This window comes from Oenanthe melanoleuca, chromosome 7 (genome assembly GCF_029582105.1).
Source record: "Oenanthe melanoleuca isolate GR-GAL-2019-014 chromosome 7, OMel1.0, whole genome shotgun sequence".
Taxonomy (NCBI): Eukaryota; Metazoa; Chordata; class Aves; order Passeriformes; family Muscicapidae; genus Oenanthe; species Oenanthe melanoleuca.
This window is the reverse complement of record NC_079341.1, coordinates 7,112,230-7,125,239: the sequence shown is the minus strand read 5'-3', so window position 1 is coordinate 7,125,239 and position 13,010 is coordinate 7,112,230. Positions and strand designations below refer to the sequence as shown.

Sequence of the window (13,010 nt, the reverse complement as noted above, 5' to 3'; positions counted from 1 at the left end):
AATCTAGACATGATATACTGAATATTAATATGCAAAATAAACCTGTTGTCCTCAAAGGTAAAACTGAAGAGATTTCTTTCAAAAGGCTCAGGAATTTGGAAGGGTTCAAAAAAATACTGGGCAAGCAAGAAACACCAAACCCACCAATTACTATAGTTCTACAGCCATATTTGGTTTTAAATGGTTCATTCCTCCTGCCACCAATCCACTTCTTCAGGACACAAGCAAGGCAAAGTCAAGTCAAAATACACTGAACACTAAAGACAGAGGATGAAACAGATAAAAACTGAGACTGACAAGCTGAAGGCATAACTGCTTTGCTTATTCATGTTATTGCTGAGAAAATGCAGAAACCCCCAACCCCTGTGTATTAGAAAGGCCAGTCAGCCAGCAAAAGCCTGCAGCTTCGAAACAAGATTAATTTTGCCCAAACTATCCACACAAAATGCTGAAGCACAAGTTAGTCACATAGATCCTTATATTCAGAATACACAAACATGATAACCTGGCAAGCAGAGAGTCCTTAGCACTGCTTGTCCATTAAAGTCTCATGGATAAACCCTTATTTTGGAATAGTGCTTTCTTCACTGCCTGAAGAAGATTCCTAAGCCAAGTCTACAGGTAGCCCTGAACCACCCCTGTTTCTCTCTGGAGGTTCTCTGCAGTGGCTGCTGAGAAGTAATATTGATCCACAGCCTTCCTCTGAATGCACTGTTAAAAGAGGAAAAAAATACAAGGCTTTCAAGTCCTACATTTCCTATTTCTAGGAGCTTCTGGGATTCTTAGGAGTTTTGAATTCATATTTTAAATTTGGACTAATATTTTAAAATTGGATTAAGCGAGATCTGTAACTGTTCAATATCTAAAAGAATCTGAGGTATTTCTTCCCATGTGTATAGAAGCATAACAAGAAAAACAATCTACATTTAACATGCTGCTTTTATTTTTTTTAACCTTTTTTAAAAAATTCTCAGTCATTGCTATACCCAAGCATGACTATAGGTGAATGAACTTCATAAAACAACCAGTTTTCAAGATTTTAACATATCCAGAACTCTTACTGTCCTCAACTTGAGTTACTAGTGCAGTTCCAAAGATGATGTGTTGTGAAAAGATTTCAGTGCAGAGTTTAGACAGCACAGGCTCCTGTTAGTGTCCATGGGCCTGGAATTAACCCTGCAGAGAACCAGGATAATCTAAGTCTGGCAGATGTCATCTGTTCCCACTCACAGCAGGGCAACGGATGTGCTGGACCCAGAACAAACATAATAAAGAGGAGCACACCTCTTCCTTCATCCTAACCTTGCTCTGATTGTAGATGGGCTTTTGTTGGCATCAGGAAGGTGGGATCAGGTTTAGAGCATAAATAAATGCTTACATCAACCTCCATTTCCATCAGCACCCATGGGTAATCCCAGAATGTCTTGGAGATCATATGTACTAATGCAGAATCTTATTATTTACTAAATGTTTATGGCTATCTAGAAGACAGATAAACAGCACTTAGATTTAGTTATAAATGTGCTGTTTAGGCAAAAAAAGAAAACCCAAACTTTAGACTCATTCCCTGGTTACATTCCATTTTGTTGAAGTCACTTAATGCCCATTTTGATTCTACTGAATAGTTTAATTAAATAGTTTAATTAAACCTGTAAGTCAATTAAGAAATGTGTATTTTGAATACATACGAGCACAAGAAGCATTTTTCTTTAGTGAACACATGCAGAAAGCCAGCATGAACGCCAAATAAAGCCAAATATTACTTGCAAATGGAAGAAAAGTTGAGATATAAGCACATGAATATGAAAAAAGAGGCAATATGCCCACTTCATATTTGAGAATAATTTTCAACCTTCATTTTGCACAGTTTTTAAAAAGTTTTCTAAAAGTTATTTAATGGATCACTGCTTTTCTATTCATTCATGCAGGGAAGGAGCCCTTGAAGCTAGACCTTTAGAATTGTTTTGAATGGCTATTCTTCCTATAAAAAAATTTAGCAAAAGACTGATAGATAACTGATATCATTAATTAAAGAACTAATTTATACATGTTGGAAAAATAAGAATTTTAGTTTTTGGGGATGGGAGAAAAAAAGCTCTGTAGAAATAAGAGTAATTCTTCATAAATTCCATATTTCAAGAGTACCCCTAGAGAACCTAAGATTCATCTGCCCTATCCTTTAGCCACTGTACAAAATGCACATTTTTAATACAAGTTAATACACAACAGAGAACAAAAGAAAGCCAAAAATTAAAAAAAAAACAAAACTGAAAAAGCTTTTGCACAGCAAGATTACACGAGGTCTTGGGCAGCTGTATTCACTGGCAGGCTTTGGAAGACCACTTTTTGAAGGTGGTGGTATTAACAATCCAGGTGGTAGTCTAGAGTCAGGAGAACTCCTAGGAGTAAGCGTAATGGAAGAGATATCTAAACAAGGAGGTGAATCCTCATTGTTACACCAGAAAAAAGTAGAGGGTCTTTGAAACATATGTTCATCATTATCACACTTTATGTGCAGCAGCTGAAAAGGAATCACAGAAAGAGAAAACATTCTGAGGAACAGAACGTGGTAATGTCAGGGAAAGAAGAAAAAAAGAAACACATTTCATATTTCAAAAAAGCTTGTCAGCAACTTGCTGTTCAGTGCTATACTTACAAGATACAGAACTTGAAAATACTTCAAAACAAACCATAAGAATATACCAATTAAGAGGTGACCCAGTACCAACTGGAACAAAGACAATTTGATCCTTGATCATTGCACCAAATAAAATGAAGTCAAACATCTTTCCAATAGAGTGTGTGTGTGAGATGCTAAGAAATGTCTAAATCCAACAAGTTTTCAGCAATCACTCACATCTGCACTTGTAAATTAGCAGGTAGGCACAAGTCTGGGGAGAAGACTTTTCTCTAAGAAAGAGAGGAAAAATCTACCATTTATATCCCACTAATGCTTAAGGAACAGCTCATTCGTAAACCAAAATCTTCAAAGGACAGATTAGTCTTTGGATCTCAGCAGAAGGGATTGTACACTTGTGCAAAAGTTCCTCTGGCCACAGCCAAGGAGAAGGCAGGAACGACACCTGGGCAGGAGTTCCTGCCCAAACCCCTGTGACTGGCCCAGGCTGAGGCAGATGAGTGCAGCAGGAATTCTGAAGCTTGTTTTTCCTCCCTTCATAGTGTTACAATGGATATGTCATATTTATTTCATTAGACGTCTGCATAACTCAGTAGAGCAGGATTCAGTCAATTATTTTAAACAATTTTTTCAGTGTTATGTAGAAAACAAAATATTTCATATCCTTTTAAAATGAGTCTCAGCTTCTTTCTTCACTTTCTTTACAGATTAACCTGGCCAAGGGTACAGGTGACTAAAGGAGTAGTAACTGTGCCATACTTAAGAACATCAAAACTTGCAATTCAGCATTAAAGAAAAAAAAAAAAAAAGGTTTTCATCTCAACTTCAAAAATTTCCATTCAGAAATTGTGAAATGGAGGGTTTGAAATGCTAATCAATAAAAGGGAATAAAAAACCCTACAGGAGAGAATTTTGATTATTATTTCAAGAGTATCACCAGACTACAGGTAGAAGAGTTGCAGTGCTACTGTGCATTACTGCCATGGAATCCTTACTGCTATACATAACTATGGGGAAAAAGTCATCCTCAGAATAATAAACACTCAAAGATACTAAATATAGCGTAATTAAGAAAGCCAAATAGTCTCCTGAAAAGCAAAACAGAAAAGGAAAAGTAGTTTTCATAAGAAGGCATGGATGAGACATGTAAAAAAAATCACACAGCAGCAAAATGCACATAGGACAGCAAGCAGCAAAGCCATGAGGATGATGAACATATATCAGATCCAGGGCAATGGAAAAATTCAATACAAAACCAGAATATACAGCCCTGGTGTGATCTGAGCCCTGAACTGGAGCAGTCACAGGTCTCATCAGTGACACTTAAGGCACCACACACATATGGGGTGGCAAGCTTCCTACAACACTTTTAGGAATGATTTTCCCTAGGAATTCTTCATTTGCAGAGCAGCACAAAACCCATCAGGTGCTAGGAGTGCTGCTCTGTGTCTCACCCAGAAGGACCTGCAAGGCTGATGGGCTTTCTGCTCACAGCCTTCTGGATACAAGCAGCCCAAAGACACCACAGGGGCAGCAGGGAAATGTTTCCCCTGGAATGGAATATATACATGGAAATAATACAATGGAAAACAGGGACTATCACCAGATGCACAAAGTGCAGGGGGAAAAAGGAAGAGACCCTTGCTCTAAAGAGTACAGCCTGAAAAGGGTGTAGCTTCTGAAAATTAATACTCTTACACCAAATTATAAAGGAAGAAAATATAGTAAAAATAATTAAATTTTCCTTTTATATAGCAACTGTGTTTTGTCTGAGGTTCCCACTCAGACCTGTAGTAATAATGGCATTGATAACAAATGTTCCAATTTGGGCCTCATTCCATTAACATATGAAAACAACAAGAAATGATATTTCATGAAAGTATCATACTAGTTCAGTGGACTTGATCTCTTTTATGGTTAGATGGAACTATGTGCCAGCAAAGGATACATTTTCGACTCATTTTCTGAGAATAGTGCTGAAGATGCACTTTTGTGCTGCATCATACTAGAAAATGTAATGTGATTGAGATTTCATTAATCAGGAAATCACTTCAAAATTATTTCTTTTTACAAAGTGTCTCTAGACACTGATTGCAATCTCTGTCTCACACCGACATAGCAATCACCTAAGTGTGAACTAGAATAAATTAGAAAATGGTTTTGTTCCTTAGAACATTCAAATTGGTAATACACAGAACCACCACAGCGGGTAACTGTGGTTATGTTCCAGAGAATGGTAAGAGACCATGAATTGAAAATTATGCATTTAGTCAAGAACCTGCTCATTTCCTGAGATTTGGGACTACTAAGAACACTCACTAATCCATAACTTACTAATTCATAAAATATTTTATAATCATTAGCCGTTTCATTAATTAACTGCAGCATCTTCAGTTAATTTAGTACTTTTTCAGTGACATGAAATATGTCATAGACAATTTCCAGTTCATTTTCTTTAACATCATATGTGTAATAGAATTTTATACCCTCATGAAGAAGTGCTCAAACAACTGAAAACATGATATTATAAATCTAAAAAAGCTGAAGATAAGCAAAAAAAAAAAAAAAAAAAAAAAACAAAAAAAAACAAATGAAAAAACCATGTGCATTTTCCCACTTGGCAATCTTGGTGGAAACAGGAATTAAGTGATATGCATAAACACATTCCAAAATGTGTTTTTGAAATCTGCATACAGTTTCAACATCTATCTTAGGGTTTTCTCATGAGTGTGGTAAAGCTTTCCAATGAGGGTCACTGGGGCAGGTGGTCACAACAAACCTTGGAGGGAAGGTCTAATCAATCAGTATCCTTAAAGATCTGCTTAAAACTGCAGGGGTTTTTGCACCTCCTCCATGCAGAGTATCTATTTGTTCCACACTGCTTTGGGAATATTTATGGTGCATGGAAGAACACTGATCCTTCTGGGGCTGCTTCTCCCAACATCTCCTCCTCCTGCTGCCCTCCAGTTCTGCTTCCTCAACATTTCAGCATTCTCAGGGAATCCTGGCAGCTTTGGGCAGCACTGGCAATGGGAGCAGCAGCAAGTAGGAGATGATGTGAACCCACTCTGCCAGGGCTGCAATTACAACAGCAGCAGCATCCAAAGCCTCCCTGCAATACAAACTGGAGCAGTGTCCCCACAGGCAAACAGTGAGATGAGAATCCAATGGTCCTCACATAATCAAGACCAAATGCAAAAAGACCAGCGATTAAAGCATTGCCAAGCCACTAAAACAGATGAGAAGTAAACAACAGATACACAAGGCACAGAAACTTGAGCAGTGCATGCAAAGGAGTGAGACAAAGGAAACATTCCATGCCAACATTTCCCATGGCACGTGGAAACACAGCTCGAGAGGTGAACTAAGGCAACTCTTAGACTGGGATTGCGTGTCCTCCACAGAGCCACCCAGGACACCAAAAAAAGGGATTGTTCCTGTTGCATAACACTTCTGCATTGGCAAACACAGTCATCTGAGGGACTAACTTCTCAAAGTTTGAGGAGGACTGCTCAAAACCGTCGACCCCAATGCAGAAAAAATTATCACCAAGCAGTTTATTATTTACTGAATGTGCTGAGCAAACATAAATCTAATTAGCTACAATATCCTGAGAGAAAAAGCGTGAAGATTGATAATTTGATGTTCAACTTTCACAATATATTTTATGCAAAAGTATTTCATTATACAATCCAGTTTTCTCTCTTTCATTTCCAACTATGATCTCATTGCCTTAATGGCTTCTTTTATAGGTTCAGAAAGAAATTTTATTTTTCCCATAGAGTTTATAAACTGACAGAAAAAGTACTTAAATTAGATTGATGTTGATTTGCCCATATGGCTAGACTTAGAGCAGCTACAGAAAAATTTTCAACATGATATTAATAATCAAGCAAAGAGAGAATCCTGATGGTAATTGTATCCCTCAAAAGCAGAACTTGATTTCTGTCAATGCTTTTCACCCATTTACGCATTGCAAAAATGCAAAGGGTAAGTAATTGCATTATTCACACATGCATTCTGCACCCATTTCACTCTGTCAGTATTATTTGAAAATATGTCCTCAAATAAACCCCTAGTTGGCCTCCAAAAAACTGCAATACATGCAAGAATCATCAGAAAAGAAGTTTTAGACTGAATATCCCTTTTTACATCCCAAACAAGCCTTTAACTTTCACTACTTATAAATTGGATATAAAAAAGTCATCCCTAAATTTTTGAATTATTATTGCTTTCAATTTTCTTATGTAAGTGGGTTTTTTGTTGTATGTTTTTGGTTTAGATTTTTTTTAATAGAGCAACTGAGGACTCACAATACACTCCCAATACTCCAATTCACTATTTTAACTTAAAACATAATTTAATTAAAACAATTAGTAACAGCTATTTCAGCTGGAAAAATGTTCTCTTATGAAATTATCAACTCAAAATATTTTTGATTCCTTTAAAATGAAGCTTTAAGCTTCCAACCCACTGCTTGCATTTTCTTCTCTTAGTTAGACCATGCATGGATTTTTGGATAAGTCATCAATTTGTACACATATTTATGTGAAGGATCAGAAAATTCAGGTGTTTTAGTATTATGTTTTGCAAAGAAAGTGTTCAACACTGGGACCCAACAATTCAATATGTGAGCACAGGGTCAACTGCTTTTAGAGAAGTAAATCTGTCAGCAAAGCCACATATTGCAGTCCAGCCTGGCACATCACATTTTGACTATAGCTTGTGAAACTACAGGCAAAATGTTTTAAAAATATTTTGGAAGCAAAAGAGGATCTGAATTTTAAGTCTTGATAATATTACATTTGATCCTGAGCAAATGGTTTTATTTCATATTTAGCTACAAACCTATTGATACTGAAGTAAAAACAGGAAATGTAACCTGGTCCTGCTTGTGGGAAAATGATCTGGGAATCAGAAGACTCAGCTGTCAGAAAGAGAATTGGCTTGTTTAAAAAAAAAAAAAAAAAAAAAAAAGCAAACAAAAAAAAACCCCAAACCACACAAACAACCACCTATGTCAAGGGTCAGCAATATAATACAAAAAAAAAACCTGCTGTACTTCGAATAAAGAAATTACAGACTGGCACTGCATGCAAATGGTACCATTGCTTCCCAGTTACTGCCAGGTGGGGAAGGCATTCTGTCCTGGATCAGTATCTTAACAGATAAAGCATGACAGAGACATCATGTGCTGTCTGTCACACAGTGTGTCACACTACAGGTGCAATAAACTCTAGAAGTCCCTCAGGCTCCTCTCCTGGGGATGGAAAACACCCTCCCCTTGCCAGCCTGACACTCTGCCTGCTGAGAGCCCCTGGGTCACTGGGATGGGCTCTGGGGGAGAAGAGGGCACAGCCCAGAGTGATGTCAGTGTTTCTATGGCTGTGTTTGGGCACTGTCCCTGCAGCACCCCCTGCTCTGGGAAGGAGATCCTTGTTTAATCACGTTGGTTTGCTGCAGTCCCACACTGCTGCTGACTGCCAGGGGCTGCTGTGGCCATGCACTGATCACAGCAGCAGGGGCACAGCCAACAACCTGTGCGACAGGGAAGCCACGTGAGCACATCTGCAAACGTTGAGAGAGCACAAACAGCAAGCAAGCAACCAAATACAAAAATGAAAGCACAAGGTATGGAAATCCAAGGTACTCTTTATGCACAAACAGAAGCAACTTTTAACCATCTGTAGTTGGCTTCTGAAATTGAAGATTTCTTTACAAACTCCTGTGATGCCAGTTAAAGGCACATTCTTTTATCACATTAGGTGTCAAGGATCAAGGCTTAAACTTTCCACTGACCAATCCCTTTCCTACACCTCAGCATGCAGAAGAGCTGGACTGCCAGATAAGGAGCTCCAGCCATAAAACATTAAAAAAATAGAAATAAATCAAAATGCTAATTATGCCTAAGAAAAGCTTCAGAAAGCTGTTGTATGGCACTGGCATCTGCATAATTTAACAGTGTGATATGAAAAAGGCAAGAAAACTTAAAACTTATAGTTTAATAAATCTGTTCTAAATCACAAGAGCATTTATTTTATGTTCACAGCATGTAATACCAAGACTATCTGCATGGAAAGAAGCTTTCCCACATCCACCCACCCTAAGCACCAAAAGGTATTATTCTGAATATCTGTTGGATATTCAGTTTCATTTAAGCTATTTTATTTCAGAAAATACTACCAGCATATCTGAAAAGTTTACTCTGAAAAAATATTCAATATAGGCAATAATAAAATACAACAATATAGAATAATCCATGACAGTATAGATCTGTTACTTTAATTTTGAAGACAGAGAAGCATCAGTACAGATATTTTTAGTTTAAAGTCAGAATTTTCATTACAGAAATTATGTGGAAAAGAGGGAAAGAAATTTTTGCATTACTTATTTTTTTCTGTTAGGAATTGAGACTTTGAAGAATCATATTTGAAATTATAGCTGATTTGAATGAGAAGTGCAAAAAGTAACTGCAAACTATAATAGGCAATCAATTGTCTTGTAAATTGTTTGTAATTTTGTTCCTTCATACATATTTGTTGCTCACATAGTAGAAAAGGAGATCAGTGTCATCACATTCACTGCTATTCCAGGAACATTGACTGATAATCCTCTTAATGGACTAAAACTGCCCTAAAAATATTTATGCTTCTTTTTCTCTGCACTGAAGCCACTTGACAATCTACCAGTCCATTCCTTCATTCATTCTCAACCTAGCAGTTGCACTGACACGGAGTTATCCCTACACCCAGCACCTGAGAGCTCTGATTTGCCATCTGCACAAGATCTGGTTCAGAAAGGACCTGCCTGAAAGCTGCCTCTTGGTAAAGTGCCAAAGTCAGTGCTTGGTGGGAACTGCTCTGGGGCTGGAGCTGAGAAAGACCTTTTCCTAAAAACATGCTTGTTTTTGGTTGATTGGTTTGCTGGTTTTGTTTTGTTTTAATTTTTGGCCGCACAACTGATGGAAGAATCCTGTAAAAGGAAAGGGGCTTATTCCAAACTCCTGCTTGAAGCGGGATCCAATTAGCTGAGGCTGTTGAGGACCATGCTTGGGGAAGATCCAGCATCTCCAAGAGTACAGAGAGCTCCAACCTCTGGCAATCCTGTTCCAACAATCACCCATTTATAGAAATCTTTTGTGTCAGAATGGATGCAGATGTTGAACAGGCTGTTAGGTGGCTCTTACTGCGATTTTAAGCATTTGTGTTTGGGGCTTTCATTTTAAAGATAAAAGAATAAATAAAATAATAAAATGAAAGCATAAATTAATTGCCAGCAGTGATTACTGAAATGAATTAATATCAATAATTATCAATATCCTACAGTTTTGTTGTAGCACAACTGCTGTTCAAACAATATGCTTATTCACTGTACCAATAATAATTAACAATAAAACACCATCTAAGGAGAGAGTTTACAAGGGGCCAGCAAATTAACAAATTTAGACCTTAACTCTATAATATGGAATGCAACATCATTGTCTTAATAGACACAATAAATCACAAACTATTTTGGATATTTTGGGGGCATTAATAATAACTTTCCTTTTTTTTTTTTTGCTTAAGAAAATGATAAAGTTCTTCAATTTAAATTTAATTTTAAAGAAAATAATTAATTGCAATGGATTTAAGAGCCTACTTATTTGCATTTAAATATACATTGAGTTATTATATTCATAAATAAAAACAAACTGCCATCCTGATTGAAGAAAATAAAAGATGAAATAATTGACTAACCTGATATTAAATCTAGGATTAAAATTGATTACCTATCACTGAGTGCTTCATAAGTGAGAAGATATTCATAATTTAAAATGTTCACTGTTTGGTTACACAGTATTTATAATTTATGGTGCTCTCTCCTCTAAGCAGATTTCAGTAAAATGAAATGTCAGTCCCTCATGGGAACAACCATCTGATCAACATAAAGAATGTACAGACACTACTGAGAAAGTGCCAGCACCACTGCAAATATGCTTTTACACTGCCCACAGTTTTGAACATCCATTTAAAGGGAAATGGTGAACATTCCAGGCAGGAACAAGGAAGTCCAAAATGCACAGCTGAAAAGCAGTTCCTCTTGTTCTAAGATTTTGCCACTCATACATTAAGAAATTGGATTTATTTTCACAGTTGCCTAAAGCTGTACAGATGGAACACACTTGTAAGACAAGGGGAACCACTAGGACCAGTCTGCCGTGCAACCTGCATTTTTGGAGGCCCTGCCTGGGTGTCAGGAAGTGCCAACCAGCAATTGAAACAAGCTTCTGTCCTGACCAGGAACTGCAGAGCAGGTGGGATTTCCAGCGAGGAACCCACCCTTGCTCCTCCTTCCCTACAGCCAGCAGTAGTTCCCAAGACCTAATGACTCCTTGGCAGGCAGATTTTCAGCCACAGGTGACCATGTGCTTGTGACAAAGCTGTGAGGAGCTCCCAAGCAGCATCTTGGAACCAGATCCTTTCAGTGCAGAGTGGCTTTTCACCCTCAGCTGGCACATTCAGATCTCTACTCCAGTGAGCATTTACTGTCCTTAGGCAGCAACAAATAGGTATGGAAGGGCCACAGCTGGAGAGACTGCAATTTGCACTTCTGCTGGCTTGTCACAATGTTAGTTCAACACTGCCCTTCAACAGATGTGATACTTGATCACTGCATGTTAATGGCAATCTCAGGGAACAGCAGGGCTGCTCATCATGATCACAAAGTGATTATAAATACAGAGTGACTTCAGACAAGAGTTATGTCATGTACTTACTGGAGATGCGTGTACTTGTGTTATTCTTAACTGGTTTTCCAAATCTTGAACTTTATTTTTCAGTTCTGCATTTTCAGTTTCTAATTCTTGAATCTACAAAGCAAGTGGTTATTCAACAGCTATTGGGACAGTCATGGATTTCAACAACAGCATCCACTGAGCATAAATTTCATCAGAGATCTTGTGATTTAGAATCAAGGCTTAACTCACTATCGTGCTACAAAACATAATTAAATTTCAGTATCCTCCATATTTCCACCTTGCTTTTTAGTGTCCTTGCAGGACAGCAAAACATAAAATAATTTTTAACACATCTTTTTTCAGTCTTTTGTTTTTTTACCTTAGCAATCTGAGAATAAGCTGGAAATTATGCTTCCATAAAAAGCAAATAATACAAATACAGCAGAAAGTACTTTTATCTCTTAAAAAGAAAAACACAGTTCAGAACTTACTCTTTTCTGTAAACCTGCTATTTGTTTCCTTGTTTCAACATCTTTTCCTCCAGATTCCAGAAATTTCCTGTAAGCTAAGTCAAATGCTTGACCAATTGTTAAAGTTATCTCTTCTGCCTTTATATAAAACATAAGACTGAAATTAGTAAATTAGGAATATTTGCTGGAGCTCCTTTAATTTCAGAAGATCACAAAATACATTATACCATGTATCATATCCAGAGGCTTTGCCCCATCCACCATGAAGCCAACACTACAAAGGAGCATGACAAGCACCCTTTAGCAAAAAATTTGGCAAAATATCTTGGCAAAATGTAAAAACACTGTGGATAAAGAAAGGAGACTGGACAGTACAAATCATGTCTTCAATTTCCTTAAACACAGATAACATACTGCACCATGGCTTTTCCTGGTGATTTCTGAAGCAAATACAGCTGTTCAATCATTAAGTAAGGTCTTTTACATTTAATGATTTCATGCCAATGGATTTTTGACCCCCTATTGATTTTAAATCTGGATTTCAACACTTGTTTTTGTGAGTACTATAAAAGCTCACTCAGAATACCACAGACAAGTATTTATCTGCCCAATTATTTCCAACTACATATATCCATACAAAAAGAATCCCCAGAAATTGCATTTGTATGTACAAGAATTTACTAGTTCTATGCCAATTCATATCCTATGTTATGATGTGTTTATACAGTCAATGCAGAATATGTATGTGAAAAATGATGGGGGTAAAATAAGCCTACAGGAAGCTGATGGAGGACACCAAGGTTTCAGAAACAAGTGATGCCAAAGCAGAACCAATAAAAGGTGAACATATGGATACATCACTTGTTTAGAATTTTAGCAGAGGAAGTAAATACAGTTATTCTGTCTCAGACACCAGAAAATGTCAGTGCTTGGTGCAATGAGCTGTCTTGAGAGTGCTTGGTGGTGTTAAACTTGAGAGATGTGGTAGGGAGAGGGGTGGACAAAGAAGGGAGAACCTTGCTGTGATAAAATAATTTTAAAAACCCCAAAAAATAAACAACACACAAAAGCCCCAACACTAAAACCAGAGAGAGACACATCAGCAGAAAAGCCTGCAAGGGTATCTCAGCCCTGGAGTTGCAGTAATCTTTGCAAACAGCTGTGCAAACATCTCAAGCCTGCTGGG

The 13,010-nt window shown here is 37.4% G+C and overlaps 1 protein-coding gene across 5 annotated transcripts in view; it reads right to left on the bottom strand.

Annotated features, from left to right (window-relative positions):
- Positions 1 to 13,010, bottom strand: part of GULP1 (GULP PTB domain containing engulfment adaptor 1) — a 135,927-nt gene that overhangs the window by 14,465 nt on the left and 108,452 nt on the right. For 3 of the 5 annotated variants that reach the window (XM_056496500.1, XM_056496502.1, XM_056496499.1), the window contains 3 exons: positions 11,846 to 11,962; positions 11,394 to 11,486; positions 2,297 to 2,521 (listed from right to left, as the gene is read on the bottom strand). In XM_056496500.1, coding sequence (XP_056352475.1) covers positions 2,297 to 2,521; positions 11,394 to 11,486; positions 11,846 to 11,962 — 435 coding nt within the window. The remainder of the gene's footprint in view (positions 1 to 2,296; positions 2,522 to 11,393; positions 11,487 to 11,845; positions 11,963 to 13,010) is intronic. The other 2 variants (XM_056496503.1, XM_056496504.1) reach the window with 1 other exon arrangement.